The sequence below is a fragment of the Aquarana catesbeiana genome, linkage group LG10 (genome assembly GCF_042186555.1).
Source record: "Aquarana catesbeiana isolate 2022-GZ linkage group LG10, ASM4218655v1, whole genome shotgun sequence".
NCBI classification, from domain to species: Eukaryota; Metazoa; Chordata; class Amphibia; order Anura; family Ranidae; genus Aquarana; species Aquarana catesbeiana.
This window is the reverse complement of record NC_133333.1, coordinates 59927633-59942765: the sequence shown is the minus strand read 5'-3', so window position 1 is coordinate 59942765 and position 15133 is coordinate 59927633. Positions and strand designations below refer to the sequence as shown.

At 43.0% G+C, this 15133-nt stretch overlaps 1 protein-coding gene across 2 annotated transcripts in view; it reads left to right on the top strand.

The window, feature by feature from the left end:
• LOC141110716 (protein kinase C and casein kinase substrate in neurons protein 1-like) overlaps positions 1-14824 on the top strand; it is a 214292-nt gene extending 199468 nt beyond the window's left edge. For both annotated transcript variants that reach the window (XM_073602249.1, XM_073602250.1), the window contains exons 9-10: positions 6794-6888; positions 14218-14824. In XM_073602249.1, the coding sequence (XP_073458350.1) occupies positions 6794-6888; positions 14218-14333 (211 nt within the window). In that variant the 3' untranslated portion in view covers positions 14334-14824. The remainder of the gene's footprint in view (positions 1-6793; positions 6889-14217) is intronic.
• The last annotated feature ends 309 nt before the right edge of the window (positions 14825-15133 follow it).

Sequence of the window (15133 nt, the reverse complement as noted above, 5' to 3'; positions counted from 1 at the left end):
AAAGCTGTCTTAACCTTTTAATACCAAGATTCTCCCACACTCTAAATATTCAAATTTTGAGGATTTCCTGTAGGTTGCGATTATTCCAGATAGGGGTATAATCTGTTAGGCCCTCATACCCCATCAGTTTCTTAACTGTTTTCCAAAGTTTAATTATCAATTTAATTGTTGGAAATTCATGGTGGAACATATCCAGAACATATCTAAGGCTTCAATTATTGTATTATGTAGGGCGCTTGTTAATAGGAGCCTACCATTTGGGGTGCCGCTTCCCGGGGTCCCGCAACCCATTAACTGTTGCAGTTGAGTTGAAAGAAAATAACGCTCTGGGTGTGGGAGGGCGAAGCCCCCATCCCGAGTGGGGAGCTGGAGTACTCGAAGCCGTATCCTGGCTTGCCTCCCTTTCCATATCACTTCCCTAAATAGTCCCTCAATTCTTTTGAACCACCTCTTGCAAATCCACACTGGAGAGTTGTGCAGAACGTACAACAGTTGTGGCATCCAAATCATTTTTATTAAGCTACATCTTCCTGCAACTGACAAGGGGAGGCATCTCCATATACCTATCTTTTGTTTAAATTTTTTTAAGAGTGGAACAAGGTTTTTGCCAATATATTGAGTAGGGTCTTTTGTCAAAACGATTCCCAGGTACTTCAATGCTTTCACAATTACCAACTGGGACCTTTCACGAACTATTGGCTCACTAATGGGGTCCATCGGAAAAAACTCGGACTTCTCCCAGTTTATCTCCAGGCCGGAAAAGCTACCAAATTCCTCCACTATTCTCATCGCTCCCAACAACGAGTTTCTCGTATCCCCCAAAAAAAGCAAGATGTCATCCGCGTACAACGCGATCCTTTCTTCGCCCGTCTTTCTCTGGAAACCAGTTATCTCATGGCTGTCTCTTATTGAGATAGCCAGGGGTTCCATCGCCAGTGCGAAAAGCAATGGCGAAAGAGGACACCCCTGTCTCATCCCCCTCTCAGGCTCAAACCAGTCCGAGAACTCATTATTAATTTTTATCTTGCCTTAGGACAGAGGTAGAGCATTTTAATCCAACAGATAAAAGATGGACCGATTCCGAATTTCTACAGCACACGCCACATATAGCCCCACTCCACGCTATCGAAGGCCTTTGATACGTCAAGGGTCATTAAGGCTCTCGAGCCCACATTCTCCGTAGGAGACTGTAGATTCAGGAAAGCCCTTCTGATGTTCCAGCTTGTAGATCTATTGGCTATAAATCCCGCCTGATCCTCATGGATCAGCTTATGAATGACTCCATTCAATCTTACTACCAAGACTTTGGCTAAAATTTTTGCATCGGCACATAAGAGGGAGATTGGCCTATAAGCAGCCACGTCTAGGGGATCTTTCCCCTCTTTTTGTAACACTATAATGGTTGCCTCTAGCATAGAGGCAGGCAGCTGACCCCCCTTAAATGCCCCGCTCAATGCTTTTAGCAGTTGGGGAATTAATACTTCGCCATAATATTTATAGGCCTCGATTGGGAGTCCGTCGGGACCAGGCAACTTAAGGCTTGCCATACTCGCTATTGCTTGATGTAATTCTGCAATCGTTATTGGGGTTTCTAATAAGTCCCTTTCCACTTGTGTTAAGGCCGGGATCGATAACTTCCCCAGGAAGTCCTCCATCACAGCTTCCTTTCCTTTTTTCTGAGAGGTATACAGGTTTTTGCAGTAGTCCCTAAAGGTTTGTATTATTTTTGGGGAACTTGATAGTATTTCTCCACTCTGGGATCTAATGGCGAGGACCGTGGATGGAGCAGTGTTGGATTTCACCAACTGCACCAACAATCTTCCCACCCTCTCGCCCTCCACCAAGGATACCTGTCTCTGGAGGAGACGCCTAGTCTCTGCCTTCTGCATAATAACTAGCTTATACGCTTGTTGTTTATCTTGCCATACTATTTCCTTCTCCGGAGTTGGATTTCTAATGAAGTTATTTTCAGCCTCAAGTGCTTCCCCTAGAGAGTTCTCTTCCTCACTCCTAGCCTCTTTATTGAATTTGGCCATCTGTTGTATTAGGACCCCCCTAAGAAAAGCCTTAAGGGCGTCCCATAGCACCGTGGGCGTTACCGTTCCCTGGTTGATTTCCACAAACTCTCTCAGAGTAGGGAGAACCCCATCTGATTTTTTAATTACTTCAAACCAGTATGGACTTATACTCCACTCCTTCCGAGGTTTGGCCTCTCCTAAGTTCAATGTAACCACTACAGGGGAGTGGTCTGAAATACCTCTTGGACAGTATAAAATTTTTTCTAATATCTGGAGCGTTCTGTCATTCCCCAGGACCAGGTCTATCCTTGAGAGAGTAGAATGTGACGCTGAACGACAAGAATATTGTAGCACACCCGGATTCCACACTCTCCACAAATCCACTAACCCCACTTCATCCAGGAATAGACATAAACGACTCTTCTCTATACCCTCTGAGAGGGTTCGTACGGGGAATCTATCCAGCCTTCTGTCTAGAATCTCATTAAAGTCCCCTACTATTATAATCGGCACCTCTTTTTTATCTAATGTAGATGCTGAATCGCATCTGTGGTTAGTTGGGTTTCCTGCAGGCAGACCAAATCTGCCCCGTACCTCTCCATCAAAGAAAACACTGCCAGCTTTTTGAGCGGTGTCCCCAGACCTCTAACGTTCCAGGATCCTGTTTTCAATGTTTTAGCTTGCATCAGGAAGCTGAGAAACATAAACTGCCCTGACAAATACCACTTTGTGAAACTATGTTCTTTACAAAAAAATTTTTGCACCCCTCTACCAGAAGTGATTTTACCCTAGTGAGTTCCGTGCCTCTTCTACACACATAAAAATTAGAATCTCTAAACAACGTGCTCAACATAGCCATGTCAACACAGCCTTAAGTAAGAGTTTGCTAAGAAAGGTGCTTTCATGTGCAAGTTTAGGAACCAATTTCCTAAAATCATATCTGAGTGAAAACCTGGGTCCAACCAGGGTGATTCCCAATAATGTGTATGCTTACTATAGATACTTTGCTCGTGATGCCTCCCCTCCCCTCCAACCCCTACCCCTTCCTGACCCCCTCCCACCCCCCCTCAAAACCCCCCCTCATAACCCACCCATAACCCCCCCACCTAGCTAGGTGAACCCCCTGGGGGTTTACCATGACCATTATCCCATCTATCAATACCATACTTTTACTCCTGAGTTACCTTCCCGTTCACCACTCCTCATACAAACATCCGTGTGCACCTGTCCCCTCCTCCCCCCACGCCCCAAGTAGCAAAAAACACTGATAGTAGACAGAGAGGTAAAGAAAAAAAAATTCTATAGGATACATATACCTCCCAGTGACCTAGTATATCCCAAGCCGGTTACTCCTCCTCTATCCTTCTACGTGGTACTTAAGAATTTCTCTTTTTATATTATCTTCAAGCCACTTCTCAACTCCAGCTGGAGAGTCAAAAAACAGGGTTCCCCCCAGGGCAGTTACACGTAGCCTTGCCAGGTAGAGAAGGGCATATGACAACTTAAGTTTTTGCAAAGTGCGCTTTACCTGAATAAAGTCCGCCCTACGCCTCTGTAAATCTGGTGAAAAATCAGAATAAAATGATATTTTAGCGCCCTTAAAGAAAACATCTCCTGCCTCTCTTATTTTGCGAAGCAGCGCCACTTTGTCCTTGTAATTAAGGAGCCTCAAAAGCAGGGGTCTAGGGTATCCCCCTGCTGGAGGAGCCCTAAAGGGGACCCTGTGGGCTCTTATAATAGCGAACGAGGTTGAAAATGCTTCTTTCCCAAACAGCTCCTCCAGCCATTTTTCTAGGAACTCGATCAGGTTAGCGCCCTCACTTTTTTCAGGTAGCCCCACCAGCCTCACATTGTCTCTTCGACTCCTATTCTCCATTTCATCCAATTGGGAGGCTTGCTTGGATATCTGTTCCTTTGTCCATTTTATTTCTTTAATTACTGGGGACATATCATCTTCTAGCCCGCTAACTCTTTCTTCCAGGGCTGTTGTTCTCTCTGCTATTTTCTGTAAGTCCTGCCTGACCAGTAGTAGGTCTGCTTTAACTCCCTTCATATGTTTGCAGAGTTCTTTAAGCGAGCTATTACACACCCTAACTGCCATAAATACATCCGTTAAAGTTGGCTCTTTCTCTGGGGTCGTATTTGAGTCATTTATTACCTCTATATTTACGTTTACATTTTGATCACTTGGCCCCGGTCCTTTATTGCTATGTGTTTTAGATGGCTGAGTGGCCGGAGCAGCACCGGAAGACTGAGAGTGAGGCTGGCCCTGGCTTTTCCTATCCAGTGCTCCCCCCTGTTGTGTTTTCAACCGTGACCCCTTTTTTGGGGGAGTCAGAGCGGGGGTATGAGCATATTGCTCCAGTTTCGCTGCTGCGGGCTGCGGATTTTTAGCTTTAGAAGAGCATAGATTCTGCATCTTGTACACTTTAGCAATTAATTGGTTTCCGTCAATGTTCCAATACAAAAAGAAAAAGGAGAAGGCTGTACACCTATCCGCACACTATGCAGAGGGGGCCCTCCAGCAATTTAGGATGAGCCGGTATAGGCCAGTACCCACCACTCGTATGCATCTCGGCTGAGCCGGTAGTCAGTGATGCCCCCCCGACCGGCTACGACGTTACCACAGGTTATGGGTCAGGATATAAGTCCACATTATATGGCATACTGTTATCAAGGCACCACTGACTGAGGTACCCTCCAAAGTGCAAGAGATGATTAAAATAGCTAAATTAAACTCTAGCAGTACGTGGCAAGTAGGGTGCGCACACAAAAATGTCCTGTCAATCACCTACACCTACAGCCCTTACAGCTACCGAGAATGTCCAAGATTTTTAGCTAATTTATGATCAATATTTTGGGGGTAACAACACCTATAGATAGAAGGTTTAGCAGATACTTAAGGGCACCCAGGGATTCTCCCCCACAGCCCCTGGGCCCAGAGCCAGTCACTGCACAGGAAGAGCAATATTTACTTTGTGTAATGATGCTTTCTGCTTCCAAGCCTTATAAAACGATCAGAGCTAATGAGGCAGGACACTGAGATAAATAATAAGCTTATGCTTTACAAAAGTATAATGTCACTTTACCAGGAGTTGTTCTGATCCAGTGGCAACCTGTGTTTCTTAGATAGCATATAATTTGCATACTGATGTCCGCTTACTATACTCGCTTATGGGGCCTCCGGTTCACTAGCAGGCAGTGTGCTTGTAGACGAATAAGGGTCGCTGAGTGCGACCAGCCAGCTCTCCCCTCGCCAGGCCCACTTACTGAGTACCTCTCATCGGCGTACAGGGAGTGACGTCACCCCTGGGAATTTCTTTGGCGTTCTCGGCCAAGGGAGATTGTAAAGGACTAGCAGAGGGAGCAGTGAGAGACCGGGATCCCGAGCCCCTCTCCAAGCCCTTCCACCACAGCCATCCACCGTGCGCACACCGCCACAGAGGGCTCACACCGCCGGGTATGTTGGCCGTGTATCCGAGGGAGAAGAGGGAGCGAGGGCGGAGGAGAGCACACAGCGTCCGCACGCTCACTCACGCCATGCTACCACCCAGCACACACCCGTCCATCCGGTCACGCCCCCGGATCTTCTTTCACATGTTTGCTGTGTCCCCACATGCCTTCTCGTAAACTGCAAACAAGACTTCTTATGGCTTTCTTTCAACAATGGCTTTCTTCTTGCCACTCTTCCATAAAGGCCAGATTTGTGGAGTGCGTGACTAATATTTGTCCTGTGGACAGATTCTCCCACCTGAGCTATGGATCTCTGCAGCTCCTCCAGAGTTACCATGGGCCTCTTGGCTGTTTCTCTGATTAATGCTCTCCTTGCCAGGACTGTCAGTTTATGTGGACAGCCATGTCTTGGTAGGTTTGCAGTTGTACCATGCTCTTTCCATTTTCGGATGATGGATTGAACAGTGCTCCGTGAGATGTTCAAAGTTTGGAATATTTTTTTATAAGCTAACAATGCTTTTAACTTCTCCACAACTTTATCCCTGACCTGTCTGGTGTGTTCCTTGGCCTTCATGGTGCTAGTTGTTGACTAAAGTTCGCTAACAATCCTCTGAGGGCTTCACAGGACAGCTGTATTTATACTGAGATTAAATTACACACAGGTGGACTCTATTTACTAATTAGGTGACTTCTGAAGGCAATTGGTTTCACTAGATTTTGGTTAGGGGTATCAGAGTAAAGGGGGCTGAATACAAATGCACTCCACACTTTTTAGATATTTTTTTTATTTGGAAAACCATTTGTCATTTTCCTTCCACTTCACATTTATGTGCCACTTTGTGTTGGTCTATCACATAAAATTCCAACAAAATACATTTACGTTTTTTGGTTGTAACATGACTAAAAGTGGAAAATGTCAAGGGGTATGAATACTTTTTCAAGGCACTGTGTGCACTTTATAGGATCCATTTTAGTGATTTAAAAATATATTTTTTATGATTGTTGTTATTTTGGAATGCTTCACTGTATTACATATTAATAATCTCATAGATAAGGTAGCTAGAATGAAGTCACAACATTAGCCACTTACGTGTGCACCCTACACTCCAGGGGTGGGTGGTTTTACTAAACCAAATATCAAAATATCACCAAAGGTAAAGTTTTCCTTTAAGATCAATTTGTTCTGAAGCTATCCTACAAAGGCATTCAGTTGCTCCTGCCTAGATCTCATCATTCGTCACCCAACATTGCAACCAGGGAGTTAAGTACATAAATCCCATCATACAGGTACCTATAACATGGACTCTATGATGTGTTTACAGTATGAATAGACCACCAGTAAATGTGCCAGGGGTCCGTGTTCGAGCTGTATATGATTATTCTGGACAGGAATCGGATGAGCTCAGCTTTAAAGCAGGTAAGAACTTCAGCCTAGCAGTTTTTAACTTCAACAACGTCATTCTTTAATTTTTCTGCACTGCATATAACAGTTCAGCAATTTAATTAACATGCTGCCTGCAGATGAAAGTAAAAGAACAAATAGACCATTAATGGCTATCCTCTCTGTTCTTAAAAATGGCACATGTTCAGGCCGCTGGAAGACTTCTACAACACTATCAGCATACACTAAGCATAAGTCACGCGGTGTCATGTGAGCCTTCATATCAGGAATATTGAGTATTTTCTTAGCTCCTGAAAGCTGAGGGAAGCTGGGGATAAGTGAAGGAACATTAGGTATATGTTGCTGGGGAGGGGAACATTAAAGAAACCACAGGCTTCCTTCAAGGTGGCCACACGTTACAATCTAATTGTAAGATGTATATTTAAAAAATATAGGTTAACCCTTTTAAGAAAATATGAGTTATTTCTTTACTTTTTATGGATTAGTTTTTACCGCATCAGTCACCTTTCTGCAGAACTTATACAGAGTTTATCACCGGGTGCTGAATATGCAAGACAAAACTGTATGAAAAACCGCATTTGCCTTATGGAATCATGTGCAAATCTGAGTATATTGGGATACAGTGGAAGTTGAAGTGGTTGTAAACCTCAGACATGAAATATGAACAAAGCATATCCCTATAGGTGTCCTTTTATGAAACTGCGGTAAAATACTTCTATTCAGTTCTCAGGCATTCTCAGAGGAGATAGCTCTCCTCTGAGTGCCTGTTTATGATGGTCTGTAGCTCGCTTCTCATGTTGAGTTGAGAAGCTATCTACAAACTCCGGGAACTGCTCCTCTCACTGTAATCTCGCGTGATGTAGAGGGATTACAGTATGAGGAAGTGTAAAATACAAAAAGTTAAACACGAATCAGCACACATTATTCCCCAACATATTACTAAAATAATAAAGTTAAATTCCCCCTACACAATATACATTAACCTAATTATTAATGTAGCACGGACCCCCGAAGGAGCTGCTGATTTATTTGGGCCTGTACTCTGCTTTATTTCCCCTTTAAATTATCTCAGTCCCCCTGACACAGCTGTGGTGTAATAGTGTGCAGTCAAGATAAAACCTTAATGGCAAGTTCACAGTACACAATGTAATATACCTGTTTGTCTGTACCTTAGCCTCCACTTGCTGGATGATGCAGAGGAAAGCAACACTCACACAGTTGTACTTGAATAAGAACCTTTTTTTACTGTAATTGCTCTAGAAGGTTAAACACTACAATGGCTGTACTGTCAAACCAACATAGCCTGACAGTCAACTGAACCTTATCTTACAAAGATATTATACATATATAAAGTTTCTGAAATAACTTGTGAGTAATGTAATAAAGTAAATAGGATAACTGTCAGAGTGAATTGATCTCACTATGAGCACTATCCTATTCTATGCGCGCTTTATAACTATACTAAATCAGAGATTAACTTGATAAAATATAATACAATATTTAGTGAGCTACCATATTTAGTATCACATTAACCTTAATATGGTAAAGAAACACAATGCCTTGTGTTTTATTAAACAGTCCTTCTTTTCTTCTTTCTTCTGCTAGCAAAGAATAAAGTAAATTTGTAATCCAAGGGTTAATGACTCCTGATCAAAGTAGGCTGAAATATAGAAGCAAAGTTCTGGAGCAGCAGCACTGTAACTACCTCTGATGCCAATGACACAGTACTAACTCTTCAATGAGGTACAGGCCCGAAGCTTAATATTAACTCAGTCTAATCCTCTTGACTTTGCTTGTGGGACTATGGGTCCCAACAACTCTGTCTTGTACAGATGGATGTGTAAATGTGCATCAAGAAACTTTTGGGCAACAGCCCTCTCACCCAACCAGGACAGTGTTGTCAGAAGATTCCGCTCTGATGTACAGGGTTCTGTCTCCGGCCGTCCGGCACTGCTGCGTTGCTCCGCTCCACAAAATGAGACACTTCGACACTCTCAGATGGCTCCGACAAGCTTCTTTGGCTCCTTCCCAGTCTTGCTCCATCATCAGCCCAGCTCACAGGTGTGTCGCAGTATCGCTGCTCGGAGGTAGGCTGCACTGTGCTGGAGACCTCACACAGATCCTTCTAGGCTGGCCATGCGTGTCCAAGAGCCCTCAGATGGCCGCGCCCAGCCCTTTTATATTCTTCCTACAATGCAGTTCAGTTCTCCTGATGTTCATGGGATGGGTTAATGGGCATTGTGGGTAGGTCAAGTTAATGTCCAAATGTAAACAAACAAAACACTTCCATGTCAACTTCTTAAATGATAGAAAATAAAGATCCAGTCCTTTCATATTTTGGCCGCTAGATGGCGCCAGAGCTAAAATATAACACACATTAAAGCGGAGTTCCACCCAAAAGTGGAACTTCCGCTCATCTGACCCCCCCCCCTCCGGTGCCACAATTGGCACCTTTCAGGGGGGAGGGGGTGCAGATACCTGTATTAGACAGGTATCTGCACCCACTTCCGGGAATAGAATCCCACGGGAGTCACGCCCCCTCCCGCACCGCCCCGCTGTCTCCTGGGAAACACACAGGTCCCAGGAGATAGCGGGGACCACTTAGGACAGGCAGCGCGACTCGCGCATGCGCAGTAGGGAGCCGGGAAGTGAAGCCGCAACACTTCACTTCCTTATCCCCCCACCGAGAATGGCGACGGCGGCAGCTATTGCTCGGCTTCGGCTGCCGACATCGCTGGACTCCAGGACAGGTAAGTGTCCATTTATTAAAAGTCAGCAGCTGCAGTATTTGTAGCTGCTGGCGTTTAATATTTTTTTTTCAGGTGGACTCCCTCTTTAAGTTGCATACCAAAATATGTGACCGCTACATTAAAAAACATTGTTTTTATCAATATTTAAAGATCATACATGTGCCTATTTAAATGTAAATGGTGTATAGTAAATGAATGTAATCCACATATGTAATGCAGCTATACACCATTCATATAAATGCAAAATACATTTATAATCATTAAAATATAATTTTAATAAAGTATACATGTATAAATATTTATTAATAAATTAAAATAAAGTATATTTCATAATTGATTAACACCCGTATAACTGTAATAGAACATGCCATGGGTAAAACCATATTTCAGGGTTTACAAAATTTTATTTACTAATAAATTACAAATTATATAAAAATGACATAATAATAGCATTTAAATGCAGGTAGAATAATATACAATTATTACAATTATTACAATGTGGAAGAAAGGTGATTTAAGTGACTTTGAACGTGGCATGGATGTTGGTGCCATACGTACTGGTCAGACTATTTTAAAAAATGCTGATGTACTGGGATTTTAACGCACAACCATCTTGTTTTATTTGTTACACATAAATATCACCTGTGATAGGATTAGGCAGTGACAGGTACTCTTCGTAGAGAGATCTGGCATCTATTTGACCCCAGATGTCTCCTCTGCCCTTAAAACCAAATAATCACAGCAATCAGTATCATCAATTGTTTTTATAATTTAAAAATGGTGCTCTTTACATTTGTTAAAAGCATAAGTGATGAATGGTCAATGCTTCTTGTACTATATAGCATGGGGGTGATCAGAGTGGATCTCTGTTTATCCCTATGGTCATGCACTGGCTGGTCGCTAAGGTCTACCATTGAGATTTGAGAGCCACGGAATGTGGTGGAGGTGGGTGGGAGGATGTGTGCCTTCCCTCCTGCTGCTTCTAAAAGCAATCAAGCAGCTGAAAAAAAATACCTATCCCTGCAGCTGCCATCATCACAGTATAACCACTTGCAGTACAGCGACTTACTGCTATGTCACTGGTTATCAAGTGGATATATTATTTAGATGTGTATGTGCATATATATACATAGATATACAGTATCTCACAAAAGTGAGTACACCCCTCACATTTTTGAAAATATTTTATTATAATTTACCATGTGACAACACTGAATAAATGACACGCTACAATGTAAAGTAGTGAGTGTACAGCTTGTATAACAGTGTAAATTTGCTGTCCCCTCGAAATACCTCAACACACAGCTGTTATTGTCTAAACCGCTGAAAACAAAAGTGAGTACACCCCTAATTGAAAATGTCCAAATTGGGCCCAAAGTGTCAATATTTTGTGTGGCTACCATTATTTTCCAGCACTGCCTTAACCCTCTTGGGCATGGAGATTACCAGAGCTTCACAGGTTGCCACAGGAGTCCTCTTCCACTCCTCCATGATGACATCACGGAGCTGGGCGATGTTAGAGACCTTGCGCTCCTCCACCTTCCATTTGAGGATACCCCACAGATGCTCAATTGGGTTTAGGTCTGGAGACCTTGGTCAGTCAATGACCTTTTACCCTCAGCTTCTTTAGCAAGACAGTGGTCGTGTTGGAGGAGTGTTTGGGGTCGTTATCATGTTGGAATACTGCCCTGCGGCCCAGTCTCTGAAAGGAGGGGATCATGTCACAGTACATGTTGGCATTCATGGTTGTCTCAATGAACTGTAGCTCCCAAGTGACGGGAGCACTCACGAAGCCCCAGACCATGACACACTTGTCTTTGTACTCCTCACCTGGTTGCCGCCAAACACGCTTGACACTATCTGAACCAAACAAATGTATCTTTATCTCATTAGAACACAGGACAATCCATGTCCATAGTCTGCTTGTCTTCAGCAAACTGTTTACGGGCTTTATTGTGCATCATCTTCTCGGGCACTCAACTACTTTGGTCAACCATATCGAGGCCTGCTCTGATTGAAACCCGTCCTGTTAAACTGCTGTATGGTCTGGGCCACTGTGCTGCAGCTGAGTTTACGGGTGTTGGAAATCTTCTCATAGCCTAGGCCATCTTTATGTAGAGCAACAATTCCTTTTTCTCACATCCTCAGAGATTTTGTTGCCAAAAGAAAAACAGGTTGGGCCCCCCCCCCCCAAATCTATACTAGACCCTTATCTAGTCATGCCTCTTGGCTGGCAAGGATAGGGTGGAGCAACAGCAGTGCTAAACCTTACTAGGGCACATGCTCTTAACATGGGGAGGGTACCTTGCTAGAACCATTCCCCACCTGGCAAGGCACCTTTTTCCCATGTTGATAGACCTAAGGGCCTCATTCCTACATCTGTGGCTCAGTGGATGTGGACGCACTTATTGGAATCTGAAATCCTCCTTTAAAATAAGGAACCCCAAGATATCCAGCCCCCCTCTGTGAGAATGAATAAGTATGGGGTACATAGTTACTAATTCATGGAAAAAAAATGAAATAGTAAATAAACCCATACACCATTAAAAAGGTATTTTATTAAAAAGTCCCACAATGTAAACCCAATGTCAATCACATCATCCACAAATATCAATCATGAATCCCGAACAACCCGCCGACACAAACTTGATGACCCGCACCAAATTTCCTCTCCTGTTGGACTCCCAGACCAGCTGCGGAATGTCAAAAAACTGGCTGGATATGCTGGCTGACAGCATTGACCAAAGATAGTCATGAGCATATTTTAATAGTAAATAGTTTTAGTAATACAGCTACTAAATGAATGACTTTGCCTGCAGTAGCCAGAGGTTCAAGTGGGCAAGCAAACTGTGCATATAGTTTGCAAGTTATGCAAACTGCAAACAGGTTGGGTTTGGGTTGAACTTATGAATAACTTGCGTAGTTGAGCTCATCCTTACTTTCTCCTATTCAGCAGCATAAACCAAAGATTTTACATTTTTATTTATCAGTCCATATTATATTTTTCCACTCATCAGCCCACTGTGTTGGTTCATGACAAGGCAACCTTTTTTTTCTTATTTTTACATTGTAGCAATAGTTTTTTTACTGCCACCTACCTGTGTCCTGAACTTTCTTTCAGTTTCCAAATGCTTTTGATGCCTTTGACACGTTACCTTTCTTTGCACTTTGTCTAAAGGAAAAAAACACCACTTTTATTAAGGGTAGTCTCTCTGTCTTCCTGTGTATAACTCTAAAATTTACACTATGTTTCTGTTATTTTTTTTAACTCTGGCAGCATACTGCTTACCTTTGTACCATTTTAGGTAATTCACTGGACTTAAAAGAGAAGTATAGGTTTTTTATTTTTGGCTATTCATACTTTTCTAGGTGGATGCAGCATCAGACCAATGCTACATCTGTCCCCTGCCGCCTCTTCACTGAGAACCGAGCCACCGAACACCGCTGATGGCTCGGTTCTCTCTCCTCCCCTAGCAGAAAACTGCTGACAGTCAGTCAGCATCTCTCCTGCTCTGCTCCTTCAGGCTCATTGGAGTGCTGAGCTGCAGAGAGGCGGGAGTGGCCGTCTCAGCGGCTCGGTGAGAGGCTGAGACTGCCATCAGTCCAGGCAGCTGGTGGATCCAGATTTCCGAAGTCGGGATGACGCTTTGCCTGGACTGATCCTGGTGACATCAGCGGAGAGCAGACTTCAGACCGTTCTCTGAAAACGTCACCTTTTAAACTGCTTATATTTCAATGAGTGAAGCAGTCTCTGGTAATCTAAATATAATAAAAAAAAAAAATTTCTTAGCAAATACTGGACTTATTCTCTCTGGAGACGAGACACTTGAGAGGGGATATGATTTCAATGTACAAATACAGTACTGGTGACCCCACAATAGAGATAAAACTTTTCTGCGAAAAGGAAATTGAAAAGACATGCGGCCATTCACTAAAATTAGAAGAGAACCTTAAACTGCGTAGAGGGTTCTTTACTGTAAGAGCGGTAAGAATGTGGCATTCTCTTCCACAAGCAGTGGTTTCAGCAGGGAGCATAGATAATTTCAAAAAATTATTAGATGGGCACCTAAACGACCTTAAAGAATATCTAAAGGTAAATTTTTTTTTTTAAACAAACATGTCATACTTACCTCCTCTGTGCAGTTGGTTTTGCATAGAGTAACACTGAGCCTCCTCTTTTGGGGCCCCTCAGCAGGACTCCTGGCTCCTCCTCTTGCCCCGTTGGAGAGGCACGCTCCCGTGTCCTGCTGCTGCGTCTATTGACACAGACAGCAGGACTCGGCCCAGAGTGCATGAAGGTGAAAAACCTCGAGGGTTTACAAACCCTTTAACATACAGAGATATACAATGTAATACTGGCATAAAAGCACACACACACACAGGTTGAACTTGATGGACTTGTGTCTTTTTTCAACCTCACCAACTATGTAACTATGCAACTATGTAATTGTGCTAATTACTCACATAAGGATAGCAGTATCAAGATACTTTTGTAAAAATAAGTCTAAACCATAATTAAAAAAAAACTAATTTCCATGCTCTCTGTGGCTGGCTTTGCAGTATGATTTGCCATTAACTATATTTCTTTAATTAGGTGATGAACTCACAAAGATTGAAGATGAAGATGAACAAGGTTGGTGCAAAGGAGTTACAGACCGTGGACAAGTTGGACTGTATCCTGCCAACTATGTTGAAGTTATTTCTGGATAGAGAAAGGCTGCTGTACAGGTGGAAACCAGTATGCGACTTACAAAGAGGACACTCAGCTCTACAGGGACTGTGTGAATCAGGATAAAATAATCCACGTGAACTTTTTTTCCCATTCTTAAATGCTGGGCTGCATTGGGAAACCTTAATGGCCAACAGCAAAAGATGCTGTATAACTGAAGTAACATGGTCTTCAAAATCCAGAATTGTACGGAAGATACACACCAAGCTATGCTTACTCTTGTCAGATGAATTCTACTTGGCTTGAACTGCTTCAGTAACCAATGTGCCTGTGGACATTGCAATATATTTCTGTGTGCCTTTTCCTGTGCAGATTATTAGGATACTCACTGCAATACCTGAATATTAGGTGTGTTCCATTTCTACTTAACAACAATCTCTAAGGGCTTGTATAGACAAGCACCAAGTCAAGCATTCGGTGCTAGTCTTTTAAAAATAAACTCCAAGCAAAATAAAAACATGATTTATGTTTGGATATGTCTTCATTGAAAATCAATAATCAGCCCATTGTGTAGCAATTCACAGACTAGGAAAGGTAAGGCTTTCAGGTGGGAAGAGCAAAATACTGATCTCATCAACGTGATGGTGCTCCCTTAGGCTGCATGTACACTGCTGCTGGTAAACAGACGTTTAGGAGCAGTTGGGCATTTTTTTTCAGCTGCCCCTGAACTCTTCTCTGTTATATTATCAGTACACGTACACAGGGTCATTTATAGTAGTTTCTAGATAGTTGAGTCTAAGGCCTCATGCACACGAGACGCTGTTAAACGCGCGTTCAGAGG